This window comes from Prionailurus viverrinus, chromosome B1, assembly GCF_022837055.1.
Source record: "Prionailurus viverrinus isolate Anna chromosome B1, UM_Priviv_1.0, whole genome shotgun sequence".
NCBI lineage: Eukaryota > Metazoa > Chordata > Mammalia > Carnivora > Felidae > Prionailurus > Prionailurus viverrinus.
The window spans coordinates 62,899,813-62,924,919 of record NC_062564.1 but is presented as its reverse complement, the minus strand read 5'-3'; the positions used below and the strand labels follow the sequence as shown (position 1 = coordinate 62,924,919).

The 25,107-nt window shown below is 37.6% G+C and overlaps 1 protein-coding gene across 1 annotated transcript in view; it reads left to right on the top strand.

The window, feature by feature from the left end:
• Positions 1-25,107, top strand: part of CPE (carboxypeptidase E) — a 116,735-nt gene that overhangs the window by 86,251 nt on the left and 5,377 nt on the right. The window contains exons 4-7 of the mRNA XM_047857468.1: positions 7,406-7,523; positions 9,003-9,185; positions 19,670-19,809; positions 24,544-24,643. Of these exons, the coding sequence (XP_047713424.1) occupies positions 7,406-7,523; positions 9,003-9,185; positions 19,670-19,809; positions 24,544-24,643 (541 nt within the window). The remainder of the gene's footprint in view (positions 1-7,405; positions 7,524-9,002; positions 9,186-19,669; positions 19,810-24,543; positions 24,644-25,107) is intronic.

The following is a 25,107-nucleotide window of genomic DNA, read 5'->3' as shown; positions in this document are numbered from 1 at the left end:
AAATCCACAGCTGGGGTTTCAGGCAAGCATTCATCGTGTGGTTGGGGCACCAGAGAGAGGATCCAGGAGATAAGGAGGGTCCTGGATTCTTGGTGTAAAGTTCTTAAAACTCTCCTGCCTATATTTAGGATTCATTCCAGAAACTTGGGCTATGCCTACAAGTGGAAACTGGTCTCAGAAAAGGGCTGGCAGGGGCTGAGGATTCTAGTAGAACCTGGTGAGTGGGTGACTTAAACATTCCTGCTTCTGATTCACAGATACAGTTGCATTTTCTCAGTCCCCATGCATCTTTCCTGGATGAAGGGAGAGCTGGAAAGGCAGGGGAGTGGGTGGGGTCAGCAGAGGTGAAAAGAGGGCAGTCCTGTGTGATATGCTGTGAGGGAGTAAGAAATGAAAAACTGTTGTGGGAGCCCAATGCTGATATTAGCCTACAGACTTTACCCATTGCTTGCATTAACCTGCCTGTGCTGTCTTCACCAAATCTGAGAAATGAGAAAAGCAATTCCTGTCACCTCGCAAAGAAGAATCTATGAAATAAGTTCATGTTGACAGGACATTTGATTGGCAGCCTTTGTGCAATGCCATTATTTTCTGTCAGCACTACCTTCTTCTTCCCCAATAGAGCTTGTGTAATATTTGCATAATCTCTGTATTGGATATTTTCTTATTTCTAGCTTAAGCAATACTTACTTAAAAGGTGTATCTTCATGATACTTTAAAAAAAAATTAGAGCTTTCATTGAAACAATCTCAATGCCAATACTTTTTCTGGGTAAAGGTAAATTAAAGGGGCGCCTGGGTGGCGCAGTCAGTTAAGCGTCCGACTTCAGCCAGGTCACGATCTCGCGGTTCGTGAGTTCGAGCCCCGCGTCGGGCTCTGGGCTGATGGCTCAGAGCCTGGAGCCTGTTTCCGATTCTGTGTCTCCCTCTCTCTCTGCCCCTCCCCCGTTCATGCTCTGTCTCTCTCTGTCCCCCACCCCCCCAAAAAAAAACGTTGAAAGAAAAAAAAAGATTAAAAAAAAGGTAAATTAAAGAGAAATACATAAAAATTAAAAATTTGGTGTCTTTTCTGGAACAGAAGCAAGGTGTGTTTACATTAGACTAAATCTTCAGTAAATCTGCCTAATAATCCTGGGATGATATTGCTCATGTCTGGCTCATCTTGTCTTGTTCCATCTCTGTCATTAAGACTGAGACAGTGTTTAGACTGTGCCTGGTAGGAGACATATAGTAGGCATTTACTTAATATTGTTACACATTTCCCCTTTTCTGACTTCTCCTTCTCAGCTTCTATATCCCTTATAGTAGTTTCTATGTTTATTTATTTATTTTTATGGAGATACAGTTGACATATAACAGAACATTAGTTTCAAATGTGCAGCATAATGATTTGGTGTTTGCATATATTGTGAAATAACCACAATAAATCAGTTAACCATTAGTCACCATACATACAGTTTTTTCTTGTGCTAGAACATTTAAGATCTATTCTCTCAGAAACCTCAAATATAGAGTACAGTCTTATTAATATAGTCACCCTGTTGTACATTATATCTCCATGACTTATTTTATAACTGGAAGTTTATACCTTTTGACCACCTTCACCCATTTCCCTCCCCATCCCCCAACACTGCCTCTGGCAACTGCCCATCTGTCCTTATAATGGTTTTTAAATGTCCAGATTTGTAGGAATTAGGGGTTAAAAATGCAGATTAAAAAAAAGTTTTTATTTGTTTATTTTGAGAGAAAAAGAGACAGAGAGCAGGGGAAGGGCAGAGAGAGAGAGAGAGAGAGAGAGAGAATTCCAAGCAGGCTCTCAGTGTGGAGCCCAACATCGCTGGAAACCACGAACCGTGAGATCTTGACCAGAGAGCTGAAATCAAAAGTCGATGCTTAGCCTATTGAGCCACCCAGGTGCTCCCCCCTCCCCCCAACATGCAGATTTTTATGAATGCTGATTCAGGAAGTCTGGCGTGTGTGTCCTGGGGAAATGGGTGATGAAGAGGAATCTACATTTTTACCAAGTGCTCCAGCTGTTTCCTTGTTCTTCTGAGCCTCTGAAAAAAGTTCTCTCTTGCTCCTGTCTTTTCTCATCTGTTCTTGAGCTCTTTGGCCTGGTCACCACCACTGTTATCTGGGTTTAGTACATGAGCCTTGGCCTGGATTGTTTGAAAGCAGAGTGGATTAAATCAAACAATTTTATTAAATTTATACTTGTCTTTAGTGGCTAGAGTTGTGAAGAAAAGGAAATAAATACAGCTTTAATATATTTTAAAAGCCAAAGCCATCTAATTATAGAACATAACATTTGAGTTCTATTTACAGTTCTTAAATGGAAATTTTAAAGATGGGTCATAATTGATTCTAGCTTCTGTTGGGGCTTAATCTTGAAGGTGTTCCAGAAGTTTCTCTATGGATTACTTAAAGACATAATTACAGTACAAAGAGGATCTCATCATTTAGACAGCCTAAAGCATTCTATTAATAGCCAAAGACAAACTGAGTTTAATTTGTCAAATTGTGGAATTTACTCACTTAATTTACTCACTTAATTTACTCACGTGTTACTGGTAACACGTCTATTAGCAACAGTGTATATATAAGAATTAGCAGTAGGTCAAACCTAATGGCCGAATATGACTTTGTGTATTCAGGACTCTAAAATTTATTTCAAAAGCGGTTCTTAAAAATGTTTTTTATTACAAAATTAATATGTTATTATGAACAAAAAGATAAAGTAAATATAAATGAGGAGAAAAATAACCCTTTACCCTATAGTCTTACATGACTGCCATTCACATTTTGGCATGTATCCTTCAGGATTATTATTATCTTTTAATTTTTTTAATGTTTATTTTTGAGAGAGAGAGAGATAGAGAGAGAGAGAGAGAGAGAGAGAGAGAACAAACACAAGGGGGGTAAGGGCAGAGAGAGAGGGAGGCACAGAATCCAAGGCAGGCTCCAGGCTCTGAGCTGTCAGCACAGAGCCCGACGCAGGGCTGGAACTCCCGAACCACGAGATCTCATGACCTGTCTGAGCCAAAGTCCGACGCTTAACTGACTGAGCCACCCAAGTGCCCCAGAATTATTTTGTATGCATGTATCAATCTGTGAATGTATGGAAGCATACATGCACGCTGTTTTGAACCCTCTCAGGCGAATAATAAACACAACAGTAGAGTCTGTCACTGTATGGCTTTGCCTCCTGACCTCCCACTCAAACCAGTCCTTTGCACCAGGGGGTGCTTGCCTACTTCCTCCAAGTGTGCTCTCCTCCTTTCTTATTTTTACCACTCCCTTTTCCCCCTGTCCAAATCCTGCCTTATTTTCCCCCGAGGCATAGTGGAGTTACACCTCCTTCCTAAAGTCTTCAGAGATTTCTGTCTCTTCTCAACTCATTGAAACAATTGTCAGTACCAGTTACTGGGTTTGAGTGAATAGGAGGAATGAAAAGGTTGAACACGGAAGGGGATTGACAAGAAATTCAATAGTATAATGAAAACTTTAAGCAGAACATCCTAAAAGAATGTGTTACACTCATATCATATGACACTATTGCCATTTTTTGAACAGTCGAGCCTAATAAACCATAAATTCATCACAACGAAAAGCATATGCATTTTTTGGGTTAAAGATTTTTTTAAGTGATCCATATATGTTCTTTTAAGGTTGATTTAAATCAAAATTTAAACTGGATTTAACAAATTAATTTGAATTCCAGAAACAAATTTAAGTATGTGTAAGAATTTAGTATATGGTAAGGGAATGTTTCAGATCATTGTGGAAAGAAAGGATAAATTCTATATATGAAATTGAGACAAATCCATCTCACAAATATCAGCATAAATCAACATAAAATGTATCTATCTATCTATCTATCTATCTATCTATCATCTATCTATCTATCTAAACATGAACCTCATAAAGGAAAACTTTGGTAAATATATGATTTTTAGAGGGGGATAGAGCTTCTAAATGCCTTATATAGAAAAACTGGCACATAGTGACCACTTAATAGCTTTTGAGTGAATGAATAAAATAAAAAAACAAAGGAAGAGACCATAAAGAAAAGATCAGTAGATTTGACAACATAAATACCTTAATATTTTGTATTTTAATTATTATCATTATTAAATTTGAAAGAAATAAACTTGAAAGACAAATGACAAACTTAGAAAATGTCTATAATATAGATGGTCATGTTTTTACTGAGTAAAAAACTATTGCAAATTAATAAAAAAAGATCAGCATTTCAATAGAAAAATCAGTTAAGCCATGTATAAAAGTGTCACCAAAGAATAAACATGAATGGTGACTAAACATATAAAAATGGTTCTAGTGTTGTTAATTAAAGAGGCATATTTAAAAAAAATTCTAATTTGTCATGTATCAAAGTGACAGATTAAAACACACACACATATCCTATGTTGGTAAGAGTGATGAGAAATAGCAGGTTTAATATACTATTGCTGTATTTTACAGACAAGCAATTTAGAATGCGTGTTTAAAATTTAAAAAATGTGCTTAGCTTTCGGTTTGATCATTCAATTTTTAGGGAAATTTCCTTAAGCAAAGTATAGATCTGCACAAGGAGTAACTACAAGCATGTTCATAGAATTTTCTTTTATAGTGAACAACTCAGTACCCAATAATTATAGATCCTATCCCCTAGCTTTGTTGAAATGTAATTGACAAAAATTGTATAGATGCAAGGTGTACAACGTGATGATTCGATATATGTATACATTGTGAAATGATTATCACAATCAAGGTAATTAACATAACCATCCCCTCACATAGATGCCTTAGTTTTCTTTTGTGGTGAGAACAGCTTATAATCTACTCTTACAGCAATTTTCAAGTATACGATATAGTATTATTAAGTCACCATGCTATGCATTAGATCCCCAGAACTTGTTTATCTTATAACTGAAAGTTTGTATCCTCAGACCAAAATGCTCCCTTTCTCCCCAAAACCTCCCACCAATTGGAGATTGTCAGTGCTGGTGCATTGGTCTGGAGCCAGACTGACTGGGCTTGAGTCCAGGCCCTGCCACTTACAACTGACTGGCTCATGCTAATTGCCTAACTTCTCTGTGTCTCAATATGCTCATCTGTAAAATGGGAGTACATATAGTCCCTATTTCATAGGACGGATGCGAGACTTCAATGTGTCACACAGAAAGTATTTAGTAAGTATTAGCCATTATTTTATTCATGTTTAAGAATGATACATCTAGGGGCGCCTGGGTGGCTCAGTCGGTTGAGCATCCGACTTCAGCTCAGGTCATGATCTCACGGTCCGTGAGTTCAAGCCCCGCGTCGGGCTCTGTGCTGACCGCTCAGAGCCTGGAGCCTGTTTCCGATTCTGTGTCTCCCTCTCTCTCTGACCTTCCCCCGTTCATGCTCTGTCTCTCTCTGTCTCAAAAATAAATAAACATTAAAAAAAAATTAAAAAAAAAAGAATGATACATCTATACATTATATACTACTCAGACATTACCACAATAATTTAGAAGGCTATTCAATGACATGAAAAAGTATTTGTTACCTGTTGTCAAATAAAAAAGGTCACATGTGAAATGATACATCAATTATCACGTTTAGAAAATATATAAGTGTTTGGAAAAAGACTGAGAAAGATATATGTAAATGTTAGCAATGGGTATCCTTAGAAGGTAAAATTATGAGTAAAATAATCTTCTTTCTTTGTGTTTGTCTCCTTTACATTTTCTATAATAAACATTTTTTTTTTCAACGTTTATTTATTTTTGGGACAGAGAGAGACAGAGCATGAACGGGGAGGGGCAGAGAGAGAGGGAGACACAGAATCGGAAACAGGCTCCAGGCTCTGAGCCATCAGCCCAGAGCCCGACGCGGGGCTCGAACTCACGGACCGCGAGATCGTGACCTGGCTGAAGTCGGACGCTTAACCGACTGCACCACCCAGGCACCCCTATAATAAACATTTTTTAAAGGTTATTTTATTTTGAGAGAGAGAGAGAGAGAGAGAAAGGGAGAGAAAGGATCCCACGCAGGCTCCGCACTGAGTGCAAAGCCCGACATGGGGCTCCATGTCAAGAACTGTGAGGTCATGACCTGAGCCGAAAGGCCGAGTCAGACGCTTAATCTACTAAGCCACCCAGGCACCACTACAATAAACAATTTTTATAGGGAGAATGAGATAAGCCATTAAACAAATAATAAAAACATCACCCTATTCTAAATCACACTTTTTCACAAATTGTAAGTTGCCTACGTGGAAAATAAGATACTTTTGATACATTAAAAAAGTTGACATACTGACAGTAACATGGGCTTTATAGTTTCATAGACTGAATCCTCATTTGTGTGAACTTGGATGTATTATTGACATACTCAACCCCTAGATTCTTCCCTGTGAAAGGGGGATGAATGTCTGTGTATCCAATGGGGATGTGTGATGCTCATTCACACATTGCTCATTGAACAGAACTCACTGAACAGAGCTATAGAAATACAAGATCTTACTGTAACCATCAAACCCTACTGATGCTGTTAGATTTTCTGTCCTAAGGAACAGTACAGATCACATCTCCAGGAAAATATTTCTCTTTTTTTAAATCAATGAGGTACTTGGGAGTTTGAGAGTCTTCCTAGTTAGTATTAAAAACTCATCACATGAAAGATCAAGCTTCTGGCTCCAGATTAATTCTTTGCTATAAATTTCTTCGCTCTTTTATTACCAAGATATGAAGGGCTGTGAGTCGTTAAAAGACAACATGAATTTCTGAAACTTTTGCCTTTGTTTAAGATGGTTTTCTTAAAGTAAAGTGGTGTTTTACAGTGAGTTTTGAAAGAGACCCAGTTTAATATTTTTTACACGGACAGTGTTAGAAGTAGAGGGAATTGGAAAAATAGTAAGTAATAAAAGAAAATAATAAATAATAATTATTAATAATAAAAGAAATAAAATCTCCCATATATTTCTAGAGTTTAATCACCATAGGGAAAGAACCTAGTTCTTCAGTCCAACTATTTTCTTTTTTCATTTTCTTACTCTTAGCTATTATTAACAAAGATCAGATGGAGACGCCCCAGAATTTGAAAGTGATTTGCACGATGGTTTTCAAGTTTCAAAGAGAAAGAAGCTGGCAGCTCACAAAAGTAAAACTTCTAAGGAAACTTAAACACTATTGCAATATATTTTTTTATTATAAGTGGGAATATAGAGATGGAAAGACTGTTCTTACTGGAATCTTTTTTATTTTTATGAAAACAGCCACAAAGTGCTTGAAATATGGCCTATGCCCAGCTTTCAATGATTGTTGTTCTTGTTGTTTTTCTTTTCTGTGCCTTTCCTGTCAAGCGATCCCCCCAATGATAATCAAATTTATAATCCTTTTAATCTCTAATCTTGAATACAGCTTGCTCCTGAGACCAAGGCAGTCATTCATTGGATTATGGATATTCCTTTCGTGCTCTCTGCCAATCTCCACGGAGGAGACCTCGTGGCCAATTACCCATATGATGAGACGCGGAGTGGTAAGTGTTTTTCTTGTTTCTTTAATGGTTCAAGGTTTACACTTACCTTATGAGGATTTATAGAATGATTTCTATAATATCCTTTTAAGGAACTGGTCCTTAAGTGATTTTGCCTATAGAAACACATACGTTTAATAGGAACATCCCTTATTTCATGTGGCACGGGTATGTATATTTGGCAGCAAAGGACTGTAAGTTTTTCATAAGCTTAGTTGAAGAGGAATGTGATCTTGACAGAATGCAGGAGAAAGAGAGAAAACAGACATTATGAACTTGGGTCATTCTTGAACCCTGGAAGAATGGAGAGATAATGGGAGGTATATAGGTGTGTGGACAAGATGGCTTAAAAGTGGAAGCAGTCTTTTCGGAAGTTGATGAGGGCCCATGTGGATCTCTACGTGTTTTAACATACACTCACACTTTCACATTTGGAATGATGGTGTCGGGCGCGGGCGTGGGGAGTGGTACTTTGACTTTCTCTAACTAGTTTTAGTTAAATTTCAGGCACAGCAAGCTTTAGCCAGAGAGTTATTTTCAACTTATTATTATTATTTTTTTTTTGCTCCAAGAAATTTCCTGCTTTGGATGGATTCTGAGGGCCTTTGGAGAATTGCTTTTTGTAAGCACAGGATAATAATTTTATTTTTTTATTTTTTATTTTTTTAAAAAAAAATTTAACGTTTATTTATTTTTGAGACAGAGAGAGACAGATCATGAATGGGAGAGGGTCAGAGAGAGAGGGAGACACAGAATCTGAAACAGGCTCCAGGCTCTGAGCAGTCAGCACAGAGCCCGACGTGGGGCTCGAACTCACAGACCGCGAGATCATGACCTGAGCCAAAGTCAGGCGCTTAACCCACTGAGCCACCCAGGCGCCCCACTGATAATAATTTTAGATATTGGAAACTCTGAGCTTTGAGGAAAAGTCTCTGCTGAAACATCATTAAAATTTAGAGATTTCTTAGTTTGTCAATAGCTGGGAAATTTAAAAGCCTAGCATATTGTATAACATATGAAGAAGAATATAGTGTATCAAAATATATATTATTTATTTACATATTACACACAGGAGATTTTTTAAAACACTTAAACTCAAATACTAAAAATATGTGTGAGAGTGGCTCACGGTGGCTGTGAGGTTGGTACAGGTACATTTTTTAAATTAAAAATTTTAGCAATGGAAATCTTACTGTTTTCTCAGGTCTAGTTCACCACAAGTTTATCACCTTTTCTCCTGAAGCTTTCAATTCATAAATAGAATGTGCATTCTACCCAATTTCTACATTGTTGCATGGAACGGAATGTTACAGAACTTAAAAGCTAAGTGTAGCTTTTGAGCACTTAAACCTTGACTCCTTTCCCATAGTAATGTAGCTAAAGAAATACATCAGCAAGAAACAACATTGAATCACTCTTCAGAAAACAAGGAGTGCTCCTTGGTCTGTGTTAATTTCTTTAATCTGTGGGTTTATTTACTAGGTAGTGCTCATGAATATAGCTCCTGCCCAGATGATGCCATTTTCCAAAGCTTGGCTCGAGCGTATTCTGCTTTTAACCCACCCATGTCTGACCCCAATCGGCCACCGTGTCGCAAGAATGACGATGACAGCAGCTTCATAGATGGAACAACCAATGGTGCTGCTTGGTATAGTGTACCTGGTGGTGAGTTTCCGTTTCGCTTTTTGATCATGTGATAGTGAATTCTTTATAATTACCATTTCACTTTAGAGATTTTTCAGTCCTCCTCAAACATTAAGAAATAGGCTAACCCTATAGTTCATTAAAATTAGCTTTCTGCATGAATGGTTGTTGTGTACAGGTTTGTTTTTGTTGATTTTTAAAGATCAAGATGCTAATTGAAGACATAGAAGAAATGAACTAAAGACACATGCTGGGAAAATATAAACTGAATATTATTAACTATCCTACTTTTGAAATTCTGGCCCTAGGGAATAAGTTAGCTTCCTTATTACATGTTAGTTAAGCTTTTACTGTAGGAAAATGTATTTTTTGGAGGGCAGGCTTTGGCTTTTAGCATATCTTGGTCTAGATACCTTTTTTTTTTTCTTTTAGATGATGGGATAATGGGGACTGTTTGATGTGTAATATTAGTTTTATCTTCACTGCTATATAAGCACTATTATGTCATGAAACTCTTCACCTTTTATGGGGTCTGAAAAGGGAAAAGCCCACATGCAGCTCGGATGCTGGACAAAGCATCTTCTAGGCAACCAGGGGAGCACTCCTGAGTCCCTTTGCCCCACATGGACTTTAGAGCTGTGGTTTTCCTTCCTTCCTTCCTTCCTTCCTTCCTTCCTTCCTTCCTTCCTTCCTTTTTAAAGTTTATTTATTTTCATAGAGAGAGAGAGAGAGAGAGAGAGAGAGAGAACAAGGAGGGGAGGGGCAGAGAGAGAGGGATCCCAAGCAGGCTCTGTGCTATCAGCACAGAGCCCAATGCAGGTTTTGAACTCATGAGATCATGACCTAATCCAAAACCAAGAGTCTGTCACTTAACCAAGCCCCTACAGAGCTCTTATTTTCATGGCTACCCAGACCACCACAGTTGTGTAAGAGTCACTCTACTGAAGATGAAGAATGAAATGTAAAGCTACTGATGTGGTCTTTTCCCCCTCTTTGCCCAAGAAGGATTGTCTATGACCCACCTGAAAATGCAGGAGAATTAGGGCAGTAGCAGCATTAGCTAATTATAGGGTTTTGTTTGTTGATTTCTTTTATTGAATTATGCCCTGAGGAAAATATTATTCCTGATTTTGTTTCTGATATATGTCTATTCTGTTTCAACTTATATTTTGCATCATGCCAGATCAGATTTAGCACTTTTCTCCTCTATACCTTGAGGAATAAAGTCAGATTTAGGATTTAGACTATGTTGAATACATCCTATGGGAAGAAATTTTATGATTCAGTTTTTATAAAATCTTTAATGATACTTTTGGTCTTCCCTTTATGGACAAACAGTGTATTGTCTACAGAATACCAAGAAATCCCTATCTGTAAAATAATGACTATGATATTAATAATAATAGTATTAATCTTAGAGATTATAAACCACAGTAGTCAGTCAAAGAAAGCCTTGACTTTCTTTAGCTCTCTAGTGAATTAAATCAGTGCCCCTTATGTCCATGTTTTCTAGAAGCAGAGCCTGAGACAGGGATTTGGATGCTTGTAATTTATTGAGGAAGTGCTTTTTAGGAAAAACCCTGTATAGAAGTGAGGGAAGCAGAGTAAGGAAGGGGATAGAGCTGAACAAGGAAGTGATCCCAGGGACAGCGTAGCCTTGGCTTGGGCTTTTGGGAGAAAGTATAAATCACAGGCAAGGTTGTCCTGCCTTGACAATTGCTGTGGAGGGTTTTGGAATGGGATATAGGAGATAGAACCCCGAAGGCAAGTGGGGTTTCCCATTCTCCTGGAAAACAGGGGCAGCTCTGAGCTCTTAATAGCCAACACTTAAACAGCAGTTTGGGGATGGACACTCTGGCTCAGGAAAAGCAGGGTCACTTTGGTGGCTCAGTCGGTTAAGCATCCAGCTTCGGCTCAGGTCATGATCTCGCGGTTTTTAAGTTTAAACCCCACATGGGGCTCACTGCTGTCAGCACAGAGCCTGCTTTGATTCTCTGTCCCCCTATCTGTGCCTCCCCTGCTCATGCTCTCTCTCTCAAAAATAAATAAAAAACAGCAAAATAAATAAACAAAAAGCAATCTGGTGGCACCAACAGCATTCACTATTAACTTGAATCAGGTTCAGAGTAAAATTGTTCTGGTTACAGAATCTTCTCTCTTGGTGCAGTTTGAATTGTTATTATTGTGCCTCAAATGTAGGAGATATTCAGTGATTGTTAAATTAATATGTACTATATATTTTTTTAAATTTTTGATGTTTACTTTTCCTTGAGAGAGAGACAGAGTGTGAGTGGGGTAGGGTAGAGAGAGAGGGAGACACAGAATCTGAAGTAGGCTTCAGGCTCTGAGCTGTCTGCACAGAGCCTGATGTGATGCAGGGCTCGAACCCACAAACCGTGAGATCATGACCTGAGTCAAAGTTGGACAGTAACTACTGAGCCACCCATGTAATATATTATTAAGGTGCCCCAATATGTAATATATTATTAAGACTCTCAATCCCTCAGGATGATACTGGGATATTGGTTAGACGTAAAGAATAAAATAGTATGTTAGATCATCTTACATGACTGTTCAAGCTCTTCCCTGATAGAAAAGTAGGTTTAGAGGGATCATGTTTCTTCTGCAGGCCAGTAAGGGTTGAGTATTTGTCTTTTTAAAAAAAAAAAATTATTATTATTTAAGAAATTAATTTTTTCCCCAGCTTCATTAACATATAATTGTATATAACATCATGTAAGTTTAAGGTGTATGATGTGATTTATTTCATGTATGCATTGTATAAATGATTACCTAATAAGGTTAGTTAACACATCCATCACTTGACATAATTACCATTTTTCTTTTTTTTTCTTTTTTTTTTGTGATCAGAACATTTAATATCTACTCTCTCAACAGCTTTCAAGTATATAACATAGTATCATTAACTGTAGTCACCTTGCTGTATATTACATGCCCAGGACTTACTCATAATTGACAGTGAGCACCCTTTGACCAACATCTCCTTATTTCCCTGTCCCCCTCTAGGCAACCACTGCTCTACTCTGTTTCTATCAGTTTGGCTTTTTAAAATTTCACTTATAAGTGAGATCATTTAGTATTTGTCTTTCTCTGTCTGACTTCTTTCACTTAGCATAATGCCTTCAGGGTCCAACCATGTTGTCACAAATGGGAGGATTTTCTTATTTTTATGGCCAAATAATATTCTGTTGTTTATATATCCCACATTTTCTTTATCCATTCATCTGTTCATGGACACCTAAGTTGTTTCCATGTCTTGGCTACTGTGAATAATGCCTCAGTGAACGTGGGAGTGCAGATATCTTCCCTGGATAATGATTTCTTTTTCTTTGGATGTATATTCAGAATTGAGATTGCTAGATCATACGGTAGTTCTATTTTTAATTTTTTGGGGAAGCCTCTGAACCTACCATTTTCCATAGTGAATGGAGCAATTTACATTCTCGCCAACGGTGCACAAGGGTTCTCTTTTCTTTGCATTTTTGCCAGCAATTATCTCTTATCTTTTTGATAATCACCATTCTAACAATGAGTGACATCTCATTGTGGTTTTGATTTGCATTTCCCTGATGATGAGTGATGTTGAGCATCTTTTCATGTCTGTTGGCCATCTCTAGGTCTTCTTTGGAAAAAATGTTTAGTCAGGTTGTCTGTCCATTTTTAATCGGATTATTTGTTTTTTGTTTTTTGAGTTGTATGAGTTCCTTATATACTTTTTATATTAACCCCTTATCAGATAGTTTGCAAATATTTTTTCCCGTTCTGTGTATTGATTGCCTTTTCATTTTTTGGCTGTTTCCTTTTCTGTGCAGAAGTTTTCAGTTTGATGTAGTCCTGCTTGTTTATTTTTGCCTTTTTTGCTTGTGTTTTGCTGTTATAGCCAAAAAAACTATTGCCAAGACCAATTTCAAAGAGCTTTTTCCCTATGCTTTCTTCTAGGAGCTTTATGATTTCAGTTCTTACATTTACTTTTTCAATCCATTTTGAGTTAGTTTTTGTGTATGGTGTAAGATAAAATTCCAATGTCTTTCATTTGCATATGGATAGCCAGTTTTCCCAACACCTTTGATTAAAGAGACTATCTTTTCCCCATTGAGTATTCTTGGTTTCCTTGTCAAAAATTAGTTGATTGTATGTGCAGGATTTATTTCTGGGCTCTTGATTCTGTACCTTTGATTTGTGTGTCTGTTTTTATGCCAGTATCACACCATTTTGATTACTATAGCTGTGTAGTATAGATCGAAATAGGAAAATATAATGTCTCCAGGTTTATTCTTATTTCTCAAAATTGCTTCTGTTATTTGGTGTCTTTTATGGTTCCATAAATTTTAGGATTTTTTTTTCTGTCTGTAAAAAAATGCCATTGGAATTTTGATAGGGATTGCATTGAATCTGTAGATGTTTTTGAGTACTATGGATGTTTTAATCATATTAATTCTGATCTATGAACACAAGATATCTTTCCATTTATTTGTGTCTTCTTCTTCTTCAGTTTCTTTCATCAATGTCTTACAGTGTTTAGTTTATAGATCTTTCACCTCCTTGGTTAAATGTATTCCTGAGTATTTTATTGTTTTTGATACTATTGTAACTGAGATTGTTTACTTTCTTTGTTTTTTAGATAGCTCATTGTTGGTGTATAGAAGTGTAATTAATTTTTATAGGTTTATTTTGTAGCTTGCAACTTTAATGAATTTGGTTATTAGTTCCAACAGTTTTTTGGTGGGATTTTTAGGACTTTCTATGCATAAGACCATATCATATGCAAACAATAACAGTTCTACTTCATTTTTTTTTTTTTTTCCAATTTGGATGTCTTTTTCCTTTTTCTTGCCTGATTACTTTGGCTAGGATTTCTAATACTATGTTGCAAGGAGTGTTGAGAGTGGGCACCTTTTTCTTGTTCCTGATCTTAGAGGAAGCTTTCAGCCTTTCACCACTGAGTATGATGTTAGCTGTGGGCTTGTCAGATTGCCCATTATTATATTGAGGTACGTTCCTTTTATATCAAATTTGCTGAGAGTTTTTATCATGAAAAGATGTTGAATTTTGTCAAAATCTTTTTATGCAGTTTTTGAGATGATTATGATTTTTATCTTTTCTATCAGTGTGGTGCCACATTTGTTGATTTGCCTATGTTGAACCAACTTTGCATCCCAAGTATGAATTCTATGTGATCATTCTTTATGATCCTTTCAATGAACTGTGGAAATCAGTTTGCTAGTATTTTATTGAGAATTTTTGCAACTGTATTCATCAGGGATATTGACCTATAGTTTTCTTTTCTTGTAATGTCCTTATCTGGCTTTGGTATCAGGGTAATGCTGACCTGTAAAATGAGCTTGGGAGTGTTTCCTCCTCTTCAGTTTTTTTGGGAAGAATTTTAGAAGGATTGATGTTAATTCTTTAAATGTTTGGTAGAATTCACCAGTAAACCATCTTGTCCTGGGCTTTTCTTTGTTGGGAAATTTTTGATTACTGGTTCAATCTCCTTACTAGTAATAGGTCTATTTCGGATTTTCTGTTTCTTCATAATTCGGTCTTGGTAGGCTATATTCCTCTAGGAATTTATCTGTTTTTTCAGGTTATCCAATTGTTGGCCTCATTCACAGTAGTGTCTCTCTCTCTCTCTGTCACTTGAAAGGTAAAGTTTTGTTGGTGCCTGTCTCTAAAAGGGTTAGGATCATTTTAATAAAGAAGTAAATAAATAAAATAGTTCCACTATCTCTGTTCTGTAACAGCAAGTTATTATAGCAAAAAAGAGACTGTAGGTTTTAGATTCATCATGGGGACTGATGCCCAGTTACACCACTTTCTAGTTGTATTCACCCCAACTGTGACACGTGAAACATACAATATAAGGATGACTTTTAGCATCTATATAAACAACACTGCCCTGAAAATTTTTAGCCAGTGCAATAGAATAGACAAGAAAAAACAAAGATGGAGAAAAAACATGGAAACGTGAAACATCATGTTGCACTGAAACAGTCATTGTGCAGAAGACACTATTGGCTACTTTCTTGATTAGAAGTCCCAATAGATTTTACTGGCTAAATATGGTATATACATACAATAGAATATCATTCAGTCTTCAAAAGGAAGAAGATCCTGGCATTACGACAACATGGTTGAGCCTGAAGGACATTATGCCAAAGGAAATAAGTCAATCTCACAAAAACAAATACTGCATGATCGACTTATATGAGGTGTCTAAAATAGTCAAGCTCATAGAAACCCAGAATATAGTAGGCTGAGAGTAGAGGGGAATGGGGAGTTCAATGGGTATCAAGTTTCAGCTATGCCAGATAAGTAAGTTCTAGAGGTCTGCTGTATGACAAACTGCCTATAGAGAATGATACAGCATTAGGCACATGACAACTTGTTAAGAGGGTAGATCTTATGTTAAATATTCTTAGCACAAAAGAAAAAAGAAGCATGTATTTCTGTCATTTCAGTTGTAATGTCTTCTCTTCAATTTCTGATTTTTTTTTGAGTCATCGCTCTCTTTACTCTTAAGTCTAGTTAAATGTTTGTCAGTTTTGTTTATCTTTAAAGAAAACCCAGCTGTTAGGCTTGTTCTTTCCTTTTGTTTTACTTGTCTCTATTTCATTTGTTTCTGCTCTGATCTTTGTTATTTCCTTCCTTCTGCTAACTTTGGGCTTAGTTCTTCTTTTTCTAGTTTCTTGATGTATCAAGTTAGACTGTTATTTGAGATCTTTCTTTTTTCTTAATGCAGGCATTTATTGCGATAAACTTTCCCCTTAGAACTGCTTTTGCTGCATCCCATAAATTTTGGTATGCTGTGTTTCTATTTTTGTTTTATGATATTTTGGTTTCCCTTTTTATTGCTTTTTTGACCCATTAGTTTTTCAGAAATGTGTAGTTTTAATTTTCTACATAATTGTGACTCTATACTGGACAATATTCCATGTGGGCTTGAGAAGAATGTGTAATTCTGCTGTTGGATGGAATGTTCCATATATGTGTGTTAGGTACATTTGGTCTAACATATGGTTCAAGGGCAGCTGTTTCCTTATTGATTTCTGACTAGATGATCTATCCATTATTAAAAGTGGCATGTTGAAATCTCCCACTATTATTTATTGTTGTCTATTTTTCCCTTCAGGTCTTAAGTATTTGCTTAATATATTTATTTATTTATTAAAAAAATTTTTTTATTGTTTATTTTTGGGAGAGAGAGAGAGAGAGAGCGTGAACAAGAGAGGATCAGAGAGAGAGAGAGACAGAGAGAGAGACAGAATCCGAAGTAGGTTCCAGGCTCTAGCTGTCAGCACAGAGCCCGATGCGGGGCTTGAACCCACAAACCGTGAGATCATGACCTGAGCTGAAGTCGGATGCTTAACTGACTGAGCCACCCAGGTGCCCCTTGCTTAATATATTTAGATGCTTTAGTATTGAGTGTATATATAATTTTCAAGAGTTATGTCCTTTGATGAATTTACCCTTTCATCATTTTTTAATGACCTTCTTTGTCTTGTTATAGTTTTTTGGCTCAAAGTGTATTTTGTCTGATAAAAGTATAGCTACCCCTGATTTTTTTAGGTTTCCACTTGCATGGAATATCTTTTTCCATTCCTTCATTCTGAGCTTTCATTGTCCTTACAGATGATGTGGGGCTCTGGTGGGCACCATATAGTTGAGTCTTGTTTTATTTTGTTTTGTTTTCTTTTTTAATCCACTCTGATGCTCTGTGTCTTTATGGAGAATTCAAACTATTAACATTTAAAGTAATTATTGATAGATAAGAACATAATACCATCTTATTGGCTCCCTGGCTGTTTTGTAGTTCCCTAGTTCTTTTCTTCTCCTCTTTCTGCCCTTCTTTGTGAATTGATGATTTTCCTTAGTGATATACTTTGATTCTTCTACCTTTATCTTTTGTGAATTTACCAGGTTTTTGCTTTGTGGTTAGCATGAGGCTTACATCTTATAGACATAATAGTCCATTTTAAGGTGATAACAACTTAATTTTGATCACTTAGAAAAACTCTTTGTATTCCTTTTCTCACCAAACATTTTATGTTTTTGATGTCACAGTTCACATTTTTTCCTGTTGTGTATCCATTAAGAAATTACTGTTGCTATAGTGGTTTTTAATACTTTTGTCCTTTAATCTTCATACTAGAGTTAAGTGATTAACACACTACTATATTATAGTGTTAGAGTATTTTGAATTTGACTATATATTTATCTTTACCAGTATGTTGCATATTTTTATGTTTCCATGTTACAAATTAGTACTCCTTCATTTCAGCTTGAAGAACTCCTTTCAGCATTTCTTGTAAGACATTTCTAATGGTGATGAACTCCCTCAGCTTTTGTTTGGGAAGGTCTTTATCTCTTCTTCATTTCTGAAGGATAGCTTTGCTGAGTAAAGTATTCTTGGTTGGTAGTTTTTTCTTTTAGCACTTTGAACATATCATTCCACTCTCTCCTGGCCTATAAGGTTTTTGCTGAGAAATCTGTTGATAGCCTTACTTGGGGGTGGGGAGGGATTCTTTTGTAAGTTACAGACTGCCCCCCCCCCCCAGCTGCTTTTAAGATTATCTCTTTGTCTTTGATTTTTTGGCTATTTTATTATAATATGTCTTGGAGAAGATCTTTTTGAACTGAAATTTTGGGGGGACCTATAAGCTTCCTGAACTTGGATGTCCAAATTTCTCCCTGGATTTGGGAAGTTCTAAACCATTATTTCTTGATATTACTTTTCTGCCTTTTCTGTCTCTCTTCTCCTTCTGGGACTCTAGTGATGTGTAGATTCATGGTATTCTGTAATCTTGTAGGCTTTCTTCACTCTTTTTCATTCTTTTTTCTTTGTTTTCCTATGACTGGATAATTTCAAATGACCTGTTTCTGCCCACTGATTCTTCAGTTTGATCCAGTCTTTTGTTAATGCTCTCTATTGCATTATACCCACTCCTCCCCTACCATTTAATTCTTTATACTTTTTAGCTCTCAGACTTCTGTTTGGTTCTTATGATTTCTGTCTTCTGTTAAAATTCTCATTTTGTCCACATATTATTTTCCTGATTTCATTGAATTGTGTTTCTATTATTGAATTGTGTTTTCTTATAGCTCACTGAGCTTCCTTAAAACAACTATTTTGAATTTTTTATTGGGAAAATCACAAATCTCCATTTCTTTGCAGTTGGCTACCAGAAAATTATTGTGTTCCTTTGATAGTATCATGTTTCATTGATTTTTTTCATGTTCCTTGAAGTCTTGTGTTGCTGCCTTCACATTTGAAGTAGTTACCTCCTTTTGTCTTTACTGACTGACTTTGGTAGAGTAATAACTTGTTAGCCCTGCTAGAGATTCTGAGGCTTTCCCAGACCTTTTCTGTGACATACCTGCTCCAAACTTCTTAGGGGGAGAATACTTAAAATTGCATGCCCTCTTTTGATCCTACAAGGTCCAGATCAATTGCTGATAGACTCTTGTTTGTTTTCCCCAGGGCAGTGCTAAACGCTCAAATTTGTGTCCTTTCTCTCAGGCCTGCAGATCTGGGCCAGCTTCATGCATGCTGTATGACTCATGAGGCATCTTCAAATGCTTGCTGTTGCTATTGTCAGTGGCATACACAGAGAGCTGGCTGCAGGGTGAGAGGTGTGTGGATGGTGTATGCAGAATGTTAGGAGTGCCTGTGGGCCATTGTGGGGGGGCGATATTCAGGAAAGGTGACCCCAGCAGCTAATGGGCAGGCTTCCTGATGGGATCTGTGACATGGTTAGTAAGATCCACATCCCTTTGATGCACTCTGAAAGTCTTGGCTACTGTTTGCTCAGCCAAGCCATGTAGCATACTTTAGTTTTCTGGATGGGATGAGAAAGAAGCTGTGACCAGCACAGCTCATTCACAGGATCCCACTTTTCCTTGTGGGAGGAATCGTGGACCAAAAAGTTCTCTCTTGGCACTGAGCTATGCCACCGTGGGGAAGGGGTGATGCAAGTAAAGCAAAACCATTACTGTCACTTTCTTCAATGCATCCAATCTTGGACTTTTTCCACCAATGGTGTACTGGAACTTCTACACTGGACTCTCAGCCTTCCACAAAGGCACTCTGTTCCATGGGTGATTGCCCAAATTGGTGTTCTTTTTCGAGGAAGATGGTAAGAAAACCCCTGTTTTGTCATTTGGATGTCATTGTTCCCAGTTTTCATCTTTGAAGTCAATGCCAACAATGCAGAACACGGTTGATGCCTGCTTTGGCACCCTACAACAGCAATGCACTAAGTAAATGCTTAAGAACCTGAGAGATTTTGTGCTCTAAGGCAGTAACAGTCTCCCAATTATGTTGTTCTGTCCCTTACAGGAGGTGATTTTCCTTGTGGTTTCCCACAGGCTACTCAAAATGTACTGGTTGGTGTATCTTTTACTTGGCTCTCCATTCAGCAGAACGGCTTGTGTAGAGTTTTAGTCTCCACATGTGTATTTTGACTTTCCATTTGGTGCTTTGGCAGGAATGCAAGACTTCAATTACCTCAGCAGCAACTGTTTCGAGATCACCGTTGAGCTTAGCTGTGAAAAGTTTCCACCTGAAGAGACTCTGAAGAGCTACTGGGAAGATAACAAAAACTCCCTTATTAGCTACCTCGAGCAGGTAAACACCATCTCCAGCATAAAATGGGAGATCTAAGAGCATTTAAATCTGGCATACAATGATTTCCTCAGAGGAGTCCGGTCCAGAGGAGTCCATCTGACTCATAATGAGGACTCTACATTTGGAAAACATGTCAGTAGTAGTCCAAACAGGCTTTCATTTGTCAGAGATTTTGTGGTTCATGAATATTCCCTGAGAACTGATTAAACTGAGATTTGTGGGAAGTGAGGTGATACCCTGTTTTCATTCATATTGCTCTAAGCCAGGCAGTCCTAGCACCCTCCTCCGTCCTGGTCATCTTGGGCCAGTCAGGCATCCCTGGCAGGACTAGGACAAGAGTGAGGTAAGTGAGACACTGAGAGCCCAAAATTTAAGGAGGCACTTTTTCTTGGAGGCATGCGGGTATAGGATTAGCACCTGAGTGTGAGTGCTTCCTTAAATTCTGTGCCTCACATGCTCCACTTGTCTCAGCCTCGACTTAGTGAGATCTCAGGTAATCATAATAATTACCTTTACGGGGTGTTTACTGTTTCCCATGCATTGTTCTGAATGCCTTACATGTAATCGTTCATGCATTTAATTTTCACAACAAACCTGTGAGGGAAGTGGTATCATCATCATCATCGTCATCTTCATCATCTTCATCATCTTCATCATCATCATCATCCCTGAATTAAAAGTGAGGAATCAGCGACCAGACAAGTTAAACAGCCTGCTTGAAGTCAATCAGGCAGAATTTTATTTTATTTTATTTTTTATTTTATTCATGTTTTATTTATTTTTGAGACAGAGAGAGACAGAGCATGAGCAGGGGAGGGGCAGAGAGAGAGGGAGACACAGAATCCGAAGCAGGCTCCAAGCTCTGAGCTGTCAGCACAGAACCCGACGCGGGCCTCGAACTCACAAACCGCAAGATGATGACCTGAGCTGAAGTCGGACGCTTAACTGACTGAACCACCCAGGGGCCCCAATCAGGCAGAATTTTAAACCAGGCTGTCTAGTTCCAGAATCACCATGCCATATTGCCTCTGATGACAGAAACTTAGATCTTCACTAGACAGGCACTTATATAACCATTCCTGTGGAGTCTGTACAGAATTTGGGGGGGGGGGGGAATCTCATCATCTACCAGAGTTAGATACCTTACCTACTGAGACTCAATACAGGCCACTCGCTGCCAACCCCACATCTCTATACTATGTAGACATTGGCACCAGCGGCCATGGGGGCGAAACAGACCTAAAGACTCTGTTCCTTGCCTGCAGTGCCGTGACAGTCTTCAAATTGCATTCTGTATATGGCTGTTTACACCCAAAGCCAGAGAGGGTGATATCAGTTTCACATGCCAGCAGATAGTCCAGATTAATTTAAACACTAATTTGATACAAACAAATGCTATGAAATAAACATGAATCTATTTGCATATATGTTGACATACAAACATGCATATGAGACTGATGCATTTCAAAAGCTGTAAAATCAGCTCAAGCATTCTTTTACATGTGTCAGATATCCATATAGTACCTTACCAAAAGAGATTCTCGTGGAATAGATCCACTGTTACTCACAATGATTAAAAATTACTTATTACACAGGATTTTTTCAATCAGTGGAATCCTGCTTCATGTTAATATAGAAAGGCATTTTCAGCAACAAAGGCTAAGGATAATTAGCCATGTCGACCCTAGAACGACCTTGATAGGAACCCCTCTAATAGTGTCTCCTTCAAGGAGAGCTGTAAATGTATTTTCTGGGTAGAGGAAGTAAGACTGGGCTATTTGGTATGTGTTCTCCATTTAGATATCAAATAATGTCTCTTTAATACAGTGCTTTTCATTTTATTTACGTACTTTTTCAACAAAAATTTATTCAGCTACTCTAGTGTCCTAGGCACACTGTGAGGCACTGGGGATAGTGACTGACTTCGTATTCGTGGAGTTCAGAAACATCAATACCTAATCACAAGAGAGGATGATAAATGCTAAAATAAAAGTCCATTACAAAATCGGTGGCGGTACACTGGGTCCCTAATCCAGTCCTGGCGGTTCAGCAAAGGCTTCTTGGGACTACTGTAAGATTTACTATAGTTGAAACACCAATAAGATGATTACTCTGATCATCAATTAAAAAAACAGATTCAGCTTCTTCTTAAGTCTTGGTTCTTAAGAAAAAACTCAATATAAAACAAAACCCACAAAGGTATACCATCAGGAAAGAGGAGAATATTCGTTATATTTATGGTGGCAAGTAGGCATGTATTAATTCATCTAAGAGCTATATCAATTTATATAGAAATAAACTGAAAAGAAGAGGGTTGTACATACCTGTTTTATGCCCCTTGGAATAAGAATGTGATCTGTCCACAGATCAAGTGGTCCACACTATAGGACATAAGTATTACGGTGCAAGTTGTGTAGAAGCAAGAAGAGTGATATTTACAATGAGCTCATCCAACTTGCTTCATAGAACACTCTAATTTAGGGACTCAAAGGCTGATGACATATAAGTGAAGACTGCCAGAAGTTCTGTGTTGAAATCATTTCATTGACAATGAGACACAGTATGGTGGGAATTAGTAATTGAACACCTGGACCTAAAGTCTAACCATGGATTAGTTTACCACTCATGGAAAATAGGTGATTAGGAGGTCTAATTCTATAATTGGTTGAGAGGAAATCTCTTGCAGAGTTTTAAAGGGATGTTTGTAGGAATTGGAATTGTAAAGTTAATTAGTACAGTTTGCTGTGGTGGAATGCCTCTCTCTCAATAGCTTTGGAACAGTCTAATTCTCAAAATTCCTCACAAAATTCACAAAGAATGGTTCGTGGGTGCCTGCACCAGAATCACCTAGATTCTTGTTAAAAATGAGTTTCCTGTTCCATCACTGAATCCCACTCCCTGCATGGTAGGACCCCCAAGTCTCCATTTCAGCAAGCTCTCTGGGTAACACTTAAGTATAGGAGGGCTTAAGGGTTACTGCTATGCACAGTTTTAGTAACAATGGAGAATCTTCTGGATGTTCTTTGTTTTTCCAGCTTTGGTTGATTGATGTCCTGGAATCTGAGGAGAGAACATTACAGGAGGGACAAGTGTAGCAAATAGTTTCTTCAGGCATGAGTGAAATTTGAATTTCTCTGTGATTTCCTTTGCAAAAGCCATAAAGTGACAGCTGCATTCATGTAGACTTGTGAGAGCCCATAACATTTCCATTGAGATTTATTACTACAGTGGAAGTTTTCCAACAGAGAAGTTTGCTCCAAAAACTGGCTTATCAGAGACAGATACTTATTTCACTATTTGTTAAGCTACAGACCATAAGTCTTGGGTTGCAGAGGCTGAAAAAAGTAATGAATATTAACTTGGTGTATTTGTGCCTAATGCAGGTGAACTATGTTTTTGGAGTGATTGTTTGACTTATTTTCCAATGATAAGGAAATTTAAAAATTTATTTCTCTAAGGTTTATAATATTGATAATACCGGGATTTTGGTGCCTTAAGATGAATAAAGTACATGTAGGTAGATAATTGCTTGTTTGCAAGCTTTCTAAATTTCTTTGATGAGCCCTCATCTTAAGAAATTTAAAGATTGTATTTTCTTCCCTGATTTTCTTCTCTATGTATATCTTTCTTCCTTTTCTGTAAAAATTTTCAGATCCCCAAATTGCCTTTAGAGGAAAGAAGTACGTGTGATTTTTGTAGAGTTTCAGAGGTTTTGCTTTAAAAAAAAATAGCAAATGCAAAAGGATTTGCTGATAATCAGGGGCATCCCCTTGCTAAAACATTGTACCACTGTCAGATTTATTCTCTGATGACAAAAGCATACTTGACACTTATTGTGCCTTCTGTAGGAAAGATTCCAGTATCATCGGTAGCAAAAGAATATTCACTTTCTAGGGTTAAATTGAGTGAGGAGGAACCTGAGCCAACCTGAGCCTTTGAGAGTTCGGGAATCTTCTGTTAAGTAATTAAGCTTAATGAATTACCATTTGGTTTTCCAGAAGCACTTTCCAAGAGACCTGAAGTGACTCTCTGTCACTTCAAACACATACTGATTTAGCTGAACCATTGTTTCAAAATGAAGGAAAAGAAATCTGCTTTTATAGTTTGTATTGCTTTAGTTGTTGACTGCAACTTAATCTGGGGGGCATTATTCTCGACAGCATCTCCTTCATTTTCTTTCTGAATCGAATCTTCAGTTTTGAAGTTCACAGATCTTTCATGTCACTTATTTTCAAGCAAATGATATTGTTCCATTGCAAGAGCAATCACAGTATGTGTTTTCATTCAACATGAACAAATATTAAAGGGCTATAATGTAATATTATTCTTAACTGGCAGTGGCCATACAACCTATATATAGGTGACCCAATATAAGAGGGACAAAGTCATGAAATATGCTAAGACCAGAACTACTTTACAGATGTGATAGACAATTTTGTTTTTGTTTTTGTTTTTCATTCTGGTGGTTCGGAAGGTACTTTAATGCCTTTCTTTCACTCAGAACGAGATTTCAGTTTTCAGGGTTTTTTTTTTTTTTTTTTTTTCTCATTCGTCCACTTGAGGAAAAGCAGTGTAAAGAGTGTTCAACAAAATTCAGCAGCCTCATGAGCATATTTTGATCCTTAAACAATGAGGATCTACAGTATTTTGCTAGCAAATAAGGAGATTCTTGACAGAGATGTGTCGTCAGATCATTTCTAGTATGATTTTTGTGGTTGTTCTTGACCTTTACAGATACACCGAGGAGTTAAAGGCTTCGTCCGGGACCTTCAAGGTAACCCAATTGCCAATGCAACCATCTCCGTGGAAGGAATAGACCATGACGTTACATCTGGTGGGTGTTCTCTGCCGTGATCTGGAGGCTCTAGTGCTATACACAGAGCACGATTACTTGTTATTATAGTTAACAATTTTTATGCTATTCTAAGCAAAACAATTGACTGCCTCCTGTCTCTTTACCTCCCTCTCTCCCAGCTTTGACCTAGTTAAATTTCCTTTGTGGGAGCGAGTCAGGCAGTTACTCTGGATGGCTGCTGGCTTAAAAATTGGGGTGCAGCAGGTGGCGCCCTTTCCTCAGCTGTCTCAGCCGGGAGCTGCCGGGTGGTGCCACCCACTGGAGATTCTGTGGAGTTCCTGAGGCAAAGGCAGATGAACTAGCTGGAGTTGAATTATCAGTGTCTTTCCCTTCTGTCTTAAGTGCTAATAAGCTGTTAATGGGACGACCTCAGGAGGGAGTGAAAAGAGGAGGAAAGAAAAATGCCAGTGTCTAGGATTCCTCACACATTTCTTTATTTCATC